The sequence below is a fragment of the Nelumbo lutea genome, chromosome 2 (genome assembly GCF_056320005.1).
Source record: "Nelumbo lutea isolate HS-2025 chromosome 2, American lotus-T2T, whole genome shotgun sequence".
NCBI lineage: Eukaryota > Viridiplantae > Streptophyta > Magnoliopsida > Proteales > Nelumbonaceae > Nelumbo > Nelumbo lutea.
The window spans coordinates 65,560,743-65,577,894 of record NC_142685.1 but is presented as its reverse complement, the minus strand read 5'-3'; the positions used below and the strand labels follow the sequence as shown (position 1 = coordinate 65,577,894).

At 38.4% G+C, this 17,152-nt stretch overlaps 1 protein-coding gene across 1 annotated transcript; it reads right to left on the bottom strand.

Annotated features, from left to right (window-relative positions):
• Positions 1-3,664: 3,664 nt before the first annotated feature.
• On the bottom strand, positions 3,665-4,433 carry LOC148871265 (uncharacterized). The gene is made up of 2 exons (XM_088967243.1): positions 4,251-4,433; positions 3,665-4,149 (listed from the first exon to the last, which is right to left on the bottom strand). Exons 1-2 carry the CDS (start codon positions 4,378-4,380, stop codon positions 3,740-3,742), a joined length of 540 nt encoding a protein of 179 aa, XP_088823369.1. The 5' UTR covers positions 4,381-4,433; the 3' UTR covers positions 3,665-3,739.
• Positions 4,434-17,152: the final 12,719 nt, after the last annotated feature.

Genomic DNA, 17,152 nt, shown 5'->3' with positions numbered 1-17,152 from the left:
TGCTTAATTTGCAACCAGAATCAGTATCGAAATCCGTTGAAATTGAAATAAGAATGATCTATTCTCCTGCCTGCTTAGTTCGAATAGAAATCAGAATCAGAATCTAAATTGGCTAGGATGAAGTTCTCATTTCCAAAGGAGGGGAAAGAATGGTCATTCCCTCAAATGACTGGGAGAATGACACTCCACTAGAAACAAAAAAACAGATTCTTTATTCTGTCCAATCAAATGGAGAATTGAAATTTACCCTTATTCTCATGAACCAAATGGACCATGGTATTTTTATTCTCATTATGTTAATGGATATTCCATTTACCATGAATTTTTGTAATCGGTCCAATGCTTGGTCTCGATCCGATTAATAATCGGGTTGACATTTGGGTCATTGACTCGTGAGACCACCAAGGGTTCCTTCTGTTTGTTTCTTTATGCCCAGTAGATAGAGATAGAATATGCTAATAGATTGACGAAAATAGACAAATCTTATAGATATGATTGGCCCCAGACCCCAGATAAAGGGGTCATCATCCAAATGGGTCCTACCTACCCCAGATAAAAACTCTTGATTATCAGTTTCTCTGTTCAAGCTTAACAATTCATTGACAAACAATTTCCCTGCTCCAATGGACCAAATAGGTTCTCTGTTTTGGAACCTTTTTCTTTTTTAACTTCTCTGTTCATCCCCAAAGTACCACGTACCAATTCTTCTTCTTCTTCAAAAATGAAAACAGAAAACAAAATCAAAATACAGACATCCAATAAACCAATCCCCATCATCTTCTCACTCTCTCCCTTTTGTTTGCAGCCCAACCTACTTATACGAGCTTATGTGGCAAAATCAGAATCCAACCATGTCAGACAGTAAAGGAAACAATGGGCAACAGACATCACAGATAGGTCTGCATTGAAGAGACACATAATGAAATGCAACAAGACCACTTTAATGTAGGTTCACCTTGGGGATAGGCTACCCTCACTGTGTAACCCCAAGAACACAAGTACTAAAAAATATCACTGTAATTCAATTATTCTTGGCATAGTACAACATCATTAATAACTCTTTTCAAAGGTGGTGAGAGCCAGTAGCGGGCCTAGAAATCGCATAAGGCTTCTTAATTTACGTATCAACCGAACCATCACTCTCAGTTGGCTACTATTGTTTCGTTCTAAATTCAGGACCCATTTAGGAGGACTGGAGCTTTGATTAAGCTGCTTTGAAGAAGGTATTAAAACAAGCTTTACCAAAAATCCAATTGTTTGGCTGAATGACAATATATTTGATCTTTCCGTGCTAATTTAAGGGTTGTCTTTGTCTATGTGAGACCCACCTCCCAATACTGGGCTTTAAAGCCTATCCTGCTACTTTGGGCCAGGCCTAGCTCCTAATGGATTTAGCTTAGTCTGATTCCTATCCAGTTCAAGTTGTATACAGAGAGAGTAAAAGGGGTGTACGTGTGCTTGTGTTGAAGTCCACCTGTATTAATTTGGTACAAAAAAGTTTCAAGCCCAGACTATGTAAGATTTCAAGATATGTAGTTCAATCTTAGATTGTAGACAGGAGTTGTATATACAAATTTTTGCACCTTTTATGGCATAATCTCTATTTCAATATACTATCTTGCATTTCAAATTATTTAAAATTCTCTCTAAAACATCTTCTCCTCCTAAACTATTTCATGTTCTCAGTTAACTAAAACTCCTTAAAAAAAAAAAGATAAATCTTCATAAACCATCTCACAGTCCCGGTAACACTCTTTAATATTTTTCCCTTAAAACTATCTCTAATGCAACTCTGTCCACCTTTCAAATACATATACATGTATTTAATTGTCCGTCAAGCTAAATCACCTGAGAGCATCTTAGGTTGTGTTTGATACCATTGCAATTTCTACTTACAACGTTTTGTATTGATCAGTAGAAATGGCAATGGTACCAAATACAACCGTAGTGAGACCCATTTTGATTAATCCTATTGTATAAGGAGACCCGTATGTTTTATATTGCCTTTTGTTCAGCAATGACCCATGCTATATGCAAGTCCCGTATTTTTAAGTTAAACTTTTAGTTTAATTTAATATTAGTAAATTAATTAAAATTAAAAAAAAGAATTAGATGTATTAAAAATATTAATATTCAAGTTAAAGTTTAAATTTTAAAATAAGATAGGTAATAATAATAAAATTATAAAAATTAAATATAAACTCTTATAATAATTATAATCAGTTATGTAATATTATAATAATTATTAACTGTTATTACTGATAACAACTTTAATTGAAAACACTTTTAAATTCCATGTAAAACTAATTATATTAATAAATTTTTAAAATTATTATTAATAAAAATTAATGAAATTAAACTTCTTAAAAGTTTATTAATTTTATAATTATTTCCTATGCAATACATAGGTCCCGATTCCCGAATCCCAACTAGTAACTCTTAAAAAGACTAGGGATAATAATTTCTAGAGGAATGTGGGGGATATAGATTTATTATCATAGGACCATTGTCATCATTGTCCACCAGGAATGAAACCGTGATTGCATTTCCTATTACAACTGGTTGTAGGACAATCTTAAGACCCTCAATAGAATGTGAATGACAGAAAAATTAATCCATAACATATTCACATCAACTGGTGTTGGTTCAAAATACCGGTTTAACATTTTATTAGGGTCACATGCGACCACTGTCTCAGCAAATCTTTTCTCACCAGGACACCCGGGCCCCATGTTTTGTACATGGTTTAAGGTGATGGATGCACCCATTTGTTCGTGAAGCCGTATGGCTGGACCAGTGGTCCAGTACTCTCACCACTCCTTTCACATGTCAGTAGGTGGTTTAATACCAACCTCTATGTGGAAAGACAAAAACACCCTTAATAAAAGTATATTACTCATCTCCTATTGTAATCTGTTTTTTTGTTAGACCCTAGCCTGTTTGTGTTTGTGTTGTGTTAGTGGAAACACCTGAGATTTTGCTGTAACGACTGTGGTAGCAGCAGAATATGCAGATAGACTCCCTCTGGCATATGACCCTCTATATATTTGGTTGGACTCAGTAAATGATGGACCTTCCTTCTCTCTGAATATACAGTACATGCATAATCCTCAGTGTCTACTTTTTGGGTAAGAAAATTCTTAAGGTTCTTGAGCCCTAAACTGAAGACAGGAATTCTTCTCCTACCCTACTTTACCTTTATCTCTTCTCCATTATTTTTCACGGAAGAGGCCCATTAGATGCAGCAAGCTTGATTATTGGATCCAGTACTGCAGTAGAGTGCTGATATGATCGTACCATGAAAATTAAACTTGATAATATCATATGGTGGTGTTAATATACAGCTTAAAGACATATACCATTTGTTTGTAATACATGTACTGAAAATTTTTTATGTTGATTTAGCCAATATTGAAGATCCCAACCTTCTAGGTTTCTTACAAAACTGAGACCTGCTACCAACTAACACACTTGCAAACCAGAACTACAATTTGAGAAAAGCAGCACAGTATTATTCAGAAATGGAAATGGAAGGAAACAGCTGAAAATTACTCGTAATTTCTAATAGTAGAAAGAAATTTCTTATCACAAGTGCTTCATATGACACTAATACAAGGGAAAGAACTACTAAAAGTTTAGTTATCAAAATCTCCACATACAAGACGCAGCACAAATATACTAACTTTTATTTAGGTTTCTTCTCCTTACATACTTAGAGACATACAGGAATAGATAATAGTTAAGGTATCCCTATGATGGGTAAGAAAGGAAAATAATAACTAGATGGTGCAAGGCCCCACTCTGGTGGTAGGGGTATATTAATAGTCTTTGAGGACCCTATCTCTGGTGTTTGAGTTGAAGATGAAGAAGATGGTGATGATGGGTTCTTGGACTCTTGAGGGCATGAAGTGTAGAAGTTGAGAGGAGTAGAGATGGTATAGGCATCAGTCTCATGGACCTTCACTATCTTAGAGACCAGGTTTTTCTTGTAGGAGCAGAGCTGTCTTGGGCCACCCAGGAGCTTGGCAAGGCAGTTGGAAGAAGGCACTGAAGAGTCAGTTGGAAGCTCTGTCTCGAAGGAGCCAGTGTTGTCTGTTGTTGCCATTGACAGTTTTTTCACTTTATCACACTTCACTACCACCTTGAGGCCTGAAACAAGAAAAGAAGAGAGAAAATTTATCAGAATTTTGGAGTTTGTGAGGAACCACATACCCAAGAATTCGAGAAAAAGAAAGAATATCTGAACAAACCGGAGAGGCTTTCATGGTGAGTGCAATCGAGACAAGAGACCGAGCCCTTCACTTGATGACATGCTGAAGGCTCAACACCAGAGAGAGCTAATATTAAGACAAGTGCAAAAAAGCCCCAAGAAAGCGCCATTGAAAGCAAACCAAAGAACTGATGGAGTGGATGGAAGATGTTAAGGTACCATATAAATAGATAGATAAAAGTGAGGCGGTAACATATATAATTAGTGAATGGGACAAAACCTGAGTGAGTAGGTGGTAGTTTCCATCTTTAATATATCCTTTTGTGCTTCTCTGCTGAGAGAGAGAGAGAGAGAGAGAGAGAGAGCTCTTTGTAGCTTTGGTATATAGTCACTTTCGTTCCCTTGAGCAGTACTGAGATATTAAAACCAGTCACCCGTGTTGCCGTAAAATTTTAAGTTTTTTCATACATGAGAGATGTCACCTTTATCCACTATGAGGAGGAAGATTTTTCTTTCCTTTGGAGAAGTTTTAATTTTCAGTGACTTAAAAGGACATAACATAAATGGGCTTTTTATTATGGGGTGCTTAATTTTGTTCTTTTGCCATTAAAATATCCTTGAATTTTAAGACAATAGTGAGTTTAAGAGAATTTGAAGGGGTTAGAAGAGATTGGGGTAAATCAAAACGGACATGCGTAAAAGTAATAAGAAATGATTTAAGCACTAATAATTTAACAGTGATATGGTTTTAAATAGAATATATTGGTGAAACAAGATTCATGTAGTAGACTCCATATAGTTGGGATAAGGCATGGATGATTATAATGATGATGAGTTATCTAGGAAGTTATTTACCCAAGTAAGTGCATTTATCCATGTTCTTTTATTTCCATAGTAAATAAGACATTAACCGTTTTAGCCATAAAAAGTCATTATTAAAATGGGTAATTTTATCTCATATGGGTATTGCTGGTGCGCAATTTGGTGCTCCCTACTAGCAAATAGCTTGAATGTCAGAATAAGTAGGTCGCCAAGTCGAGCTACAAGAGAGAGATGTCAGAGTGTCTAGGTTGCTTTACCCGGGGTGGGCACTCCGATGCTTAAGTTAACGAACTCGAGATGTGATTGCAAGAATGCAAGAGAGCTAGAGTAATTGAGAGCTAAATTGTGCATACCTTGTGAGGTTGGAGGTGAGGCCCTTATATAGGCGGGCTACCGTGAACCTCATGAAACACGTCCAAGATCTCCGGCCTGGTTGGTTTAGAGGTGGTTTCACTCCTGGAGGTGGACTTTGCGTAAGCAGTTAATGCTTATCTAGTTGCGCCCAAAGCGAGCAGGGTAATAATTGGTTCTTCCAACGTGGCGTCGTGATCCCGGGGAGGTCGAAGATGATAACCCACTTAAGGAGGAGGTCACTCAACAGGTCCCTTGTTGAACTCAGGTCAGGTTGGCAGAGGTCAACTCTCTTGCCAACTTGATGTCTTGCCAGGGCCAGAGTAGTTCGGTGGAAACAGGTCGCCTCTTACATCGACCTGAGGTCCTGCCTAGTTGTTCGTAGTTTGGTCTACCAAGGTGGTACCGTGGTCATTGAAGAAGTTGTAAAGTGTCCGAAGTTGTCTGCTTATGTGGTGTCGAGGTGTCACCCAACTGTTCCGTGATGCCATGTGTCATGATGTCATTAGAGGACCAAATTACCCCTCATCAATTGTCCCCCACCTAAGTGCGGGGTGGTCAATCTAGAGAGGGAGTAGTTATTACTTGAGGTGATTTTGTTTGTTCTCCATCCTCGTTTTGTGGACCAATCAATGGTTCAAGATCGGGTCGGTTCACTCAGTCCAACCCAGGCACAAGGTAGAATATCGGGAATGCGCGATTGCCACACAACTATTAGGTCATGCAAATGTAAAAAACGCGATAAACTGATTTCACCTCGGAATACAAACCATCACACACTTGCGAACCGTTGGATTCAACCGTCCATAGTTCGGTCCATCTGTCTATAAATAGGACCCTTGGGGGCCCATTTTTCTCATCACTGTCTTTAGAGTTCTTGGTGAGATCACAGAGCTTGGCATTATTGAAGTGCTTAGTGTTGTCGGCGAGGTTAGTCTATTCATCTTAGGTGAGTCATTTCCCTTATCTCCATTTCATTCACAATGTCTAGTAGTGAGTCTGGGGAAGAGGGGGTCCGCCCTACCAAGTCGAGGAAGGGACCTTGGCTCAAGACCGGCATGGTTCTCATAAGAGGGCCTCGTCTTCACGTAGGGTTAAAGCACCATACTAGTTTGGATTCGACGCCTTTAGTTAGGGATTCAAGTTGTGTCAGATGCTAGTAGCCTAGGTGTGCCTAGAGTTTGACCTCAGTAAGTTAAAGTCCTCGGTGTGCACCAACGAGATGATGGGTTAGGTCAATCAAGAACCTAACTCCGAGGAGGAAGAGGAGGACGAGGTCGATGTAGTTGGAGGAGGCGTGAATGGTGGAGTTGATGCCAGTGTGGAAGATGTGGGGGTAGACGAGCCCTAGAATGTGTGACTTATTTGCCTCTTTTCTTGGATCCCCGAAGTATATATACTGTATTCCAAGCCTCTAAGCTTAGCTTTCTTAATTTTTTTTTAGATGTGCTCTTTCCTTCTAATGAAATCGACTTTTTGCATATATTGTGCCCCTCCTTCTCGCCTTGTATTTTCAATTACTAGAAAATAGGCTAAGTATCAAAAAACATTCGACGTTGTCGAGGTGATGAGGTGCACGAGTTGCCTAGGTGCCAAAGTGACTAGACTCATAATTTTAGTTAATTCAAAATGATTCTGACGTATCAAACTGTCGACATGTCTTGAGGGCGGCGTAGGGGACCTTAAAGCTAAAAGTGGTTTGGCTTCCCCTTGTGTACAACTTAGCCGAAGTGCCGATAGAATAGATCAACTAAACTAGGTTGCCAGGGCAAGTGGTCTCATTTTCACACATAGTGAAATTTTATAGTCTTATCGGACACTGCTTGAAACTTCTGAACTCTTCATAAGTAATACCTCCTTAAGCTGCCAGCATTTCACGCATGGAGTACCTACCTCCCCTCCAACATTTCGAGCTCGTACATACTCTCACCGATCACCTTGAGAACTCTGTAGGGGCCTTCCCAGTTCGGACCTAGCTTTCCTATGTCGGGATCAAGTATCATAACCTTCTTGAGTACTAGGTCACCAACTCAAAATTGGCATCTCTTAACTCGGGCATTATAATTTCGAGCTACTTGTTGCTGGTATGCTATGGTCCAAATACAGGTCATATTATAGACTTCTTCTACTAGGTTGAGGTTAGTCCGCAGCTCGTCCTTGTTAGCCTCCTCATCATTTGTCTCAAACTGCAAGGTCGACACCTCAATTTTGATTGGAATGACATCATCTGTCCTGTACGTTAGGTTGAAAGAAATTTCCCCAATCGCTGTCTTGATAGTAGTTTGGTAGGCCCATAGGACACTGGGTAGCTCGTCCACCCACAAACCTTTAGCTCAAGAGAGTTGAGCTTTGAGTCCATGGAGTATCGCCCTATTCGTCACTGTGGCCTAACCATTTGCTTGGGGATGGGCCACCGAGGTGATGTTTTGTTTGATTCCCATCTCAGCACACTAGTTTTGGAGCTTAATATCTTTGAATTGGGTGTAAGCAGCGCAAGTAGGGGAGTGTGAATGACATGCTATACAATTGCTTGCCTATAACTACTACATTGCGACCTGACTGTCACTCCTCCCTCCAAGCTGCATTACGCTCTGCATGTAGGGTCCCGTGGTGCAGATAGTCAACGAGCGGATCCATCCAGCTCGGTTCTATAGCTAAAACAAGAGTGACCTCTTCTGCCACCCTAGGGTGTGGTAGGTCTTCAATATAAATCATTCTCTTCATAGTATCCATTGCACCAGCTAGCTTCAAAAGCGCATCAACCTTGGTGTTTTTGGACCTCAGCACTTGTTAAACGTACTAAGAGTGGAAATTAGGCAGGAGCTCTCTAACCTTGGCCAGGTAGGCCAACATGGCGGGATCCCGGGCCTCATACTCCATATTCACTTGGTTCACCACTAACTATGAGTCGTTGCACACCACAAGATGTTTCATACTAACCTTCTTCGCCAGCGATAGCCCGGCTATCAGCACCTCATATTCAGCTTAATTGTTCGATGCTCAGAATGAAAACTGGAGGGCGTACTCTAGCTTCACCTCGCTAGGTCCATAGAGGATCAGCCCAACTCCACTTTCACGCTAGTTGGACGATCCATCCACATAGAGGATCCAGGGTTCCTCATCCCAAGTCGAGACGGGTGTCGCATTGGTTGATGCCTCCAAGGTGATCACGAGCTCGACAACTCTATGGGTTGGTGTGCTGAATGTACACTCGAAAATGAAGTCAACCAAGATGCCTTGATCGCTGGGCACAACCCAAATCAGATATTGTATGCACTAAGCTTGATTGCCCACTTTGTCAACTTAATTGAGACCTCAGGCTTCTAGAGGACTTGCTTAAGGGGTCGATCGGTTAAGACTATGATGGTGTGGGCCTGAAAGTAAGGATGCAACTTACGGGCTACTAGCACCAAGAAGAAGGACAACTTCTCAAAGTTTGGATACCTAGTCTCCACAGCGTGTAAGACTTTACTCACATAGTAGACAAGTCGTTGCACTATTGTGCCACTATCTTCTACTGACAATCTCATCTTTCGACCTTTTCTACTTGTCGCTCAGCTCCAACCGGGATTCGAGTGCTTCTTCGGCCTTTGTAAACTTGGCTACTTGATTGAGGAACTCTTCCATGGAGGCCAAAGGTTTCAACTCAAACACCCAATGCAAGGCAGGGTGTCAAACACCATTGAACGCTACTGTGAGCTAGATAGTTGGGTCAAGGTTGGGAATCTAAAGTCGCTCCAAGTTGAACTGTTTGATGTAGTCCTAGAGCTTCTCATTGGATCATTGGACAACATTGAGCAGGCAGGTCACAGATTTCGAGCATCGCTTGCTTGTGGAAAAATGGGTAATGAACAGGTCGGCAAACTGGTTCCATCTCTTTATGGAGCCTGTAACCAACCCTGAATACCACATATAAGCAGTGTCCTAGAAAGTGGTCAGGAAGGCCATGCAAAGGCTCATGTCATTTGCCTTGTGTAGTTGCATTAGGGCTTGGAAGTTGTTAAGGTGATTGACTAGGTCAGTTGTCCCATTGTAGGGCCTTGAAGTCTTTCGGTCATGGGGCTATGAGGATCTTAACAGCTAATGGCGAATTTTGAGACATCGGTTGTGATGACGAGGTGGCTTCATTCTCTTCTTTCTTTTCTACCTCCTCGTTGTCATTCGGAGCGAGGTGGATCCTTCCTACGGTGCAGCATGTACGTCTGTGGCGCCTTCTCTGGGACCCCTCGGTCAAACTGGTGGCCTTGGTCTCGCTTGGTGTTGCAGCCTAGCTCAGTTCTTCTACTGGGACCTAGTTTTAGTTGTATGAGTAACAAGGCAGGTCTGGTATCAAGTACTGATTCTGGTTACCGGGCTGCTGGTTTTGGTTATGGCCAATGTTTTTCCTCGCAGCATGACATCACGGGTATTGTTGTTGCATCCCTGCCAGGCGGCAAAGCGTCCTTCCCATGTTCTCTTCTATAGATTTATCCCTCGAACATACTACATCAACTTGTTGAACTAGCGCACATCAATCTGAACAGGAACTGTTGAGGGCTCGACTAGAGGGAGAGGCACGTTCATATTGGACAGAGGGAAGTTAGGTTCCTGCATGGCAGTGATGCCTAGTAAGGTCAAGGGGATTGTAAACTGCCCAACTGCCCCCCTGTGATCGAGTTGTTGTTGACAGGAGCGTTGTTGGATGATGACATTGAAGATATGTTTAAGAAGTATGTGTGTAAGAGTACGGCTTTTTGTATTGTTTCCCACAGACGATTCCAATTGATGGTGTGCAATTCGGTGCTCTCTGCTAGCGGACAACTTGGACGTCGAACTGAATAGGTCGCTTGGTTGGGCTGCAAGAGAGAGAGATTAGAGTGTTCGGGTTGCTTTACCCGGGGTGGGCACTCTGATGCTTAAGTTAGCGAACTGGAGATGTGATTGCAATAATGTAAGAGAGATAGAGTGCTTGAGAGATAAATCGTGTGTACCTTCTAAGGTTGGAGGTGAGGCTCTTATATAGGTAGGCTGCCATGAGCCTCACGAAGCAAATCTGGGATCTCTGGCCCATTTGGTTTGGAGGTGGTTTCATGCCTGTAGGTGGACTCCGCGTAAGCAGGTAGTGCTTATCCAGTTGAGCCCAAAGCAGGCAAGGTGATGATCGGTTCTTCCGGTGTGGCGTTGTGATCCTAGGGAAGTTGGAGACGATAACCCACTTAAAGAGGAGGTCACCTAGTAGGTCACTAGCTGGACTCAGGTCAGATTTGCAGAGATCACCTCTCATGCCGACCTAATGTCTTACCGTGGCTAGGGCAGTTCGGTGGAAGCAGCCTCTTACACCGACCTCTGGTCCCACCTAGCTATTCGTAGTTCAATCTATCAAGATGGTACTGAGGTTGCTGATGCAGTTGTGAAGTGTCTGAAGTGGTATGCTTATGTGGTGCCGAGGTATCACCCAACTGTTCTACGATGCGATATGTCATGATGTCATTGGAAGACCAAATTACCCCTCATCAGGTATCATTTACCTAAGCGATACCTAGGAAAAATAAATTTTCCATAAACTTCACATAAATCTGAAAAAAAAAAAAGAAACATGAATATCTTGGTCAATGAGAACCAAAATCCCATTGACCAACTTTCCCCCTCTCAAAATCCAAAAGGCGAATGGGAAATTTGATGGTAAATTTTAGATAATATCCCTAAAAAAACACAATATCAACCCAATAGATCTTACCATCTAAATAATTTTTTTCTAAAATTTCTTGATTTAGAAATAAAAATATGAAAGGCTGGTATGGATTGGTTATTCCTGTGGATCCCAATCTAGCTAATGGATGTATGGGATCGATAGGATCCCTCCATGTGGCGAAAATAGCAGCAGAATTGATTTCCACTACTCGGAGTCTACTAATGTGGAGAAAGTGAATCAGAACAAGTTTCATCTCATAAAACCCATGATTCAGCGGGAGCGATTGGACTGATTCAAAATTCAAATTGTTTTTTTTTTTTTCTTTTCTTTTGATAAAAAAAAAAAAAACTGCAGATCAATACGCACACATCGTACATCTATTTAGTAACTATAATCAACTAGACAGCAGATGGCAGAATTTCAGTGGCCCATAAGCAGAAAAGCAGAAAATAATGTTAGTTCTGCAACAGCTACCTAAAAATTTATGAGTTTACATCTGCTGCAACTAAGGTTGCAGCAAATTCTGCAACCACCTGATAAAACAGTTCTTTGACTACAAAATGTCATATGATCTCCTTTTTTTTCGTTGGATCATTAGTTAGTCAACTTAGGCTGTATTTGGCATTCCTTGAATTTATCTCCTTTTTATAATTAAAAATTCAATTGTAACCCTAAATCGGCGTAGCAAAATTTTGCTGCAACCATAGTCTCAAATGTTTCAAATACAGACTAGCTTTTCTCTTAATCAATGCTGATCGTGCGTTTTCCAAGCAGAAGTGCAATTTTGGTGGGCCTGGATTGGAAATATTATTTGTTAGTTCACTCATAATTTACATTCGCATGGACCTTGTCATCACTATCAGCAAAGATTTGTCATTCACACCTGGCCCTACAAATTATTTCTGCAAGTGTTTTCAACCTTAATCCAGCTGGTTAAATCATTCAAACCATCATCTATTGTATGATACCCATCATTTGGTCAGAACTGTTGACCTGATAAAAAATATTCGAACTTAGACAATCAAACTGTTGGCGCATTCAAATTGGTTATCAGGTCACAAATTGCACACTCAATGTATGTATAAATTTTCAGAGGTCATAACCTTGTGCTTAGATGTTTAATTGAATTTTTTTTTCGGGTAATTTTTTGGGCTTTATGTATTCCAAGTCTTGCCCATCTATTTTTATAAAAAAATAAATCCTTTTTTTGAGCCTCAAATCATAATTTTTAATATTTTTATAAATAAGAAATTAAAATTTGAATTAAAAAATATAAATTTAACATAAAATAATATCTACATATACATATATTACACCTAAAAACATAATTATACATACCTACATACACATTTATACATGTATGCTGATGTGGCATGGTCTGATTCATTCAACCCAAATGGTTGAACCAGTGACACGCTATCCGGAGAAAATTGGTTTGGCCTACTGGTCAGTTTTTAAAATATCGATTCATGATGAACGTGATCAGTTTTTCAGACTTATTCATTGAAAAAGGTGCCATAAATTTCTCTTATTTGTAAAGTTATTTCCACAAATTTGTAGGGTTGTGTTTGACACCATTGCTTTTTCTAGCTGAAACGTTTTTGATTGATAAATACAAATTGGTGAGAGATAGGTGTCATCATATCAGAAGTAAGGGTCATTTAAGCTAGAATGATTAAACTTCAAAACCACCAGAGAAACAATAAACAGTAATTTGAGGTTTCCACAAACACCTTTCACACATGCAATATTTTAAGGTTTCAAAAGTAGCCTTAAACAACAGTTGATATGCAAATTTGTATCGATCAACCTAAAACATTTTAAGTAAAAACAATAATGGATAAAATGGTTTCTATAAAAGGATCAAATTTGAATCACCCTTAACCAAATCGATTTCAAATTTAAAGAAACAGATAACCATTTTAAGGACTTACAAAGCTAAATTATATGCATCTCTTTTTTCTTTTAATCTTCTTTTTATATCTGTTTAATCAATCATTTATTCATGAGTATTGAGGATTTCCAACATCAGAATGATTCTTTGCTAAGTATTAATCATAAGTCATAAGAACAGGGAGAAAGAGTATTAAGAAACATTCCTTTTTCAAAATATTGAAACAGCAGAAACGGTGCTAAATTCAATATTCAGTAGCTCAATTAACTGTCTGTAGGTAGGAATACCTATCCTTTCTTGGCTCCAAATTCGAAAAAGAAATAACTGAACTGGAGGTGCTCCAACTACCTCTTGATTTAATGGCCAAGGCACCAACCCAACTCTCATGTGAAATGTCCAACTCCATATCCAACAGTTATAAATAGGATGGCAAGAGTTCACATTGTTGGTTTCAAATCTTTGGGTGGTTCTCTCGGTTCACCTAAAACTTGAGGATTTATCCCATCTCAGACTTCTCGATCTTGCCTAGTTCATCTAAGGATCACGTTTGGTTCACAGTCAAAATCCCAAATCATTAGAATTTATCTCATCTTTGTATAGTTCATCCATCAGGAATGGGAATTGGATTTCCATTCCGATTATTTCAATACCATTTGGGGGCCTTTGCGTTGGTTGAGCTGCATTGACTCAGCCCCTTCATAAAAGTTATCAAATATAAATTCACTGAAAAGTTGATTTCTCAGTTCATGTGAGAGTACTTTCTGATTTTCTAGGCTTTTCACCAAATATGGCTTTAGGCTTTCTATGTGAGGCCAAACATGGTTTTCTGGGCTTTGGCCTACCACGACAGAATCCACTGCATCAAATGCCTCCCATACAAGAACAAAGTTCAAGGCCCTAACCAGGCTGAAGCTTTGATTGAGCTACTTTCAGAATTGGCATCTGGGTCACACAGAATGCGTTCCACAGCACATTCCAGCCGTGTATTGGGAACATCTCCCAATGACAAGGGAGATGTTTCCAAAGTATGCTGAGATGTTCATGTGGGACGCTGTAGGGCGTGTTTTATGGGGAACAGATGTGAACTCCTACTCTGTGATTGAAAAAAAAATTATTAAAAGAATCTGTACAAGCACATATCCCCATGTATTTGAACATTTCCCCTGATAAATATGGGGAGCCCATTCGAAGTCCTCAACGGTTGACTACATTTTCTGTAATTACATTACTATTTCATTTTTTCTATCTTTTGAAAATTGGACGAAGAAATTGTCTATTTCATCAAAATTGGAAATACAACAGACACAATTCTCAAAGTTTAAGATACTAAAGTGAAATTTAATCTCAAGTCTCTGCTATGAGTTTACCAACCAACTGATCGGCATCTCGCATTGCTACTGCTAGTTGGGACCACAATGCAGGACCGCAAATTCCACGGGCATTGTTGTCAGTACTGATATAGCAAAAAACACCAAACCTTGGGTAGAAATAAAGCAAGCAATTAATGAGACCACCACGTTAGAAGAGACCATTTATTAAAAGCATTTCTTTCCTGTTGCATACAACTAGTTTTTCACTTTTTCCACCTGCTTTGTCGGGGTAGGGTGATCAATGAATTCTTAAGATTAGCAAGGATTAACTGATTGCATGGCTGATCAGCGGGCTGTGGAATTATGATAATGTTCAATGCCAGTAATAAATTCAGGGGCCCCATTATGAAATATCAACTTGCTAAACAGCGATAGTGTTCATCTAATCTAAATTCTTTTGAGATGCATTTTTTTTTCTATTTCTGTTTTGTTTGTAGTGCAATTTATTTGCACAAGCACAAATACATTGGAATGCAAATGAGAAAACTGTAAATTTTAAATAGTCATACTTCTGTTTTGGGTTTCATTTTAGTTCCAACAGATAAAACAATGCAAAATCTAAAACAAAAATAAATCAGAATTTGCACTCAAGTCATTTGATGAACTCCCATACTTTTAAACTAGTGCAAATGAAATTGTACTACAAACAAACAAGACCAAAATATGTTGAAGGTGCATGTTCTTTACCAAACCCACCATTAGACTCTACACTTTAGATATATTTATAACTTTATACTTATACCAAGGGAAAACCTATGATGCTGAAAAGACGTGATAGTGGAAACGCTTTTACCAATCAAAACAACCCTTGAATTTGGACGGTGAAAACCTACCTGATTGATTATTAGTTTTATGGTATCGGTTGATTGGTTATAAGTTTTTTTTTTTATATCTACTTATATCAATGGTATTTTGAAACGAAAACTATGGGTGCTTACAATTCGGTTAATCGAACCATGGGCTTATTTTTTAAATTGAACCAGGGTTACCGGTTTTTGAAAAACTACTAACAGAAGCCAATCGGTTAATCAGTTGACCGGTTCGGTTAACCATCTATTTGATTTGTTGGTTTTTTGGTTTTTATTATTTACAATATATTATAGAAAAATATATAAATATAAAATAAAACACTAGAAATATATAATATTATATTTTAAATAATAAATAATATATTATATATTATAAATATATATCTATATATAATGCATATTTATTAGTTTATAATGTATAGAAAATATAAAATTTATAATATACATAATATATATCTATATATATATATATATATATATATATATATATATATATGTATACTAGTTGGTTCAGTTAATCATCGATTTTCTATTTTGGTTAATCGAAACCAAACTGGTACCTTCGGTTTTTTTAAATACCAAACCGGTCGATTCGATTAATCGAATTTTCAGTTCAGTTTTTCAGTTTTTCTTGCTCACCCCTAATGAAAACCTGTTTGATGGTCCTTGAAGGAATCAACTCTCTTTCATTGTAAAATAGGCAAAAAAAATTCAAACATTTAGAAAAATCCTTTTTTGGTCTATTAAGTTCCTCGTTGATGAGGGATATATCCCAAGGCTCATTCCCATTTTGAACCATTCAAGTAATCATTTTCTCATACGCTTGTTTGACTTTAAAAGAAACCTGGGAGCTTCAAGTTGCAAACAAGCCCCCCAAGAGACCTATAACATGTACAACCTAGTAGTCCCAACCCTTGACCCATCGAAGTTTTCTTTTATTAGTTAGAACTAAGCATTTGGTTTCAATCAAAAAAAAAAAAATCAAACAATTCCAACTGAGAATCAATATTGGCCCTAAGGGGCTGATAGAGGGCAGTCAGTCACCCATACCCTTTTATCAAAGTGAGTACTAAACAAATTTATCATGCTAGATGGAAAGCATAACCCATGCCAATCACTAAGTTGGCTGACTTAACTCTTAGAAAGAATTGGGAGTTCATAGTCTTTTTCTTCTTTTGTTTTGCATCGAAACTTTTGGAGGAAACAACAAACTTCTTGATTAATTGTTTCCACTCCACTCTTGTGCCAAGTTCCAATTCCATTTCCAAATTTTCTTTCTTAAATTTAATTTATTTTTTGGGTGCTTAAGAGAAACCTCAATTGGAGTCTCTTGACTAAATTTGATATTTTGGCAATGTTTTAAAAACCAACCTGAATGTCGAACCATTTTTTTCTTCAAGTCCCAGGTCAACAGTTCAACCGTGTGTGTATAAATATATATTTTATCTATAAGTAATGTATAATTATGTTTTAGATATGTTATATATATTTTTATATTTTATTTATATTTTAAATTTTTTTATTTATAAAAATATTAATGATTTTAATTTGAGGCCAAAAAGGGTTTTTTTTCGTGAAAATAGTGGGGCAAAGCACCTACGACCCTTGGGACACATAGATCTCGAAAAGTTACCCAAAATAAAAAAAAAAGAATATATATATATATATATATATATATATATATATCACCCCAATTGAACATCAATGTGCAAAGTTATGGTCTTTGAAAATTTGCATGCATTAAGTGTGCAACTCGTAACCCGATGACCGTGCCAAACGGGTCAACAATTGAATCATCCAGGTCAGACATTTCTTGAAAAAGTCAATGGTTTTTTACCATTTGATGGGTTTTGACTTAATCAGACCCTGAATCTTTGCTAAGTGACGATTTGAACAATTTAACCGACTGGGTCAAGGACGAGTTGAATGCCACACCACATGATTGTTATATTTTTAGAAAATGATAATAATACCCTTGTCTTCACCCCTAATGCCAATGCTTTCCATCTAAAATGTCACACTAGT

Bases quoted from the DNA above. Each gene is read 5' to 3' on its own strand.
- LOC148871265 (XM_088967243.1), bottom strand. From the start codon at position 4,380: ATGGCGCTTTCTTGGGGCTTTTTTGCACTTGTCTTAATATTAGCTCTC. The intron at 4,150-4,250 runs GTTTGTTCAGAT...TTCTTGTTTCAG, and splicing joins TCACCATGAAAGCCTCTCCG to GCCTCAAGGTGGTAGTGAAG.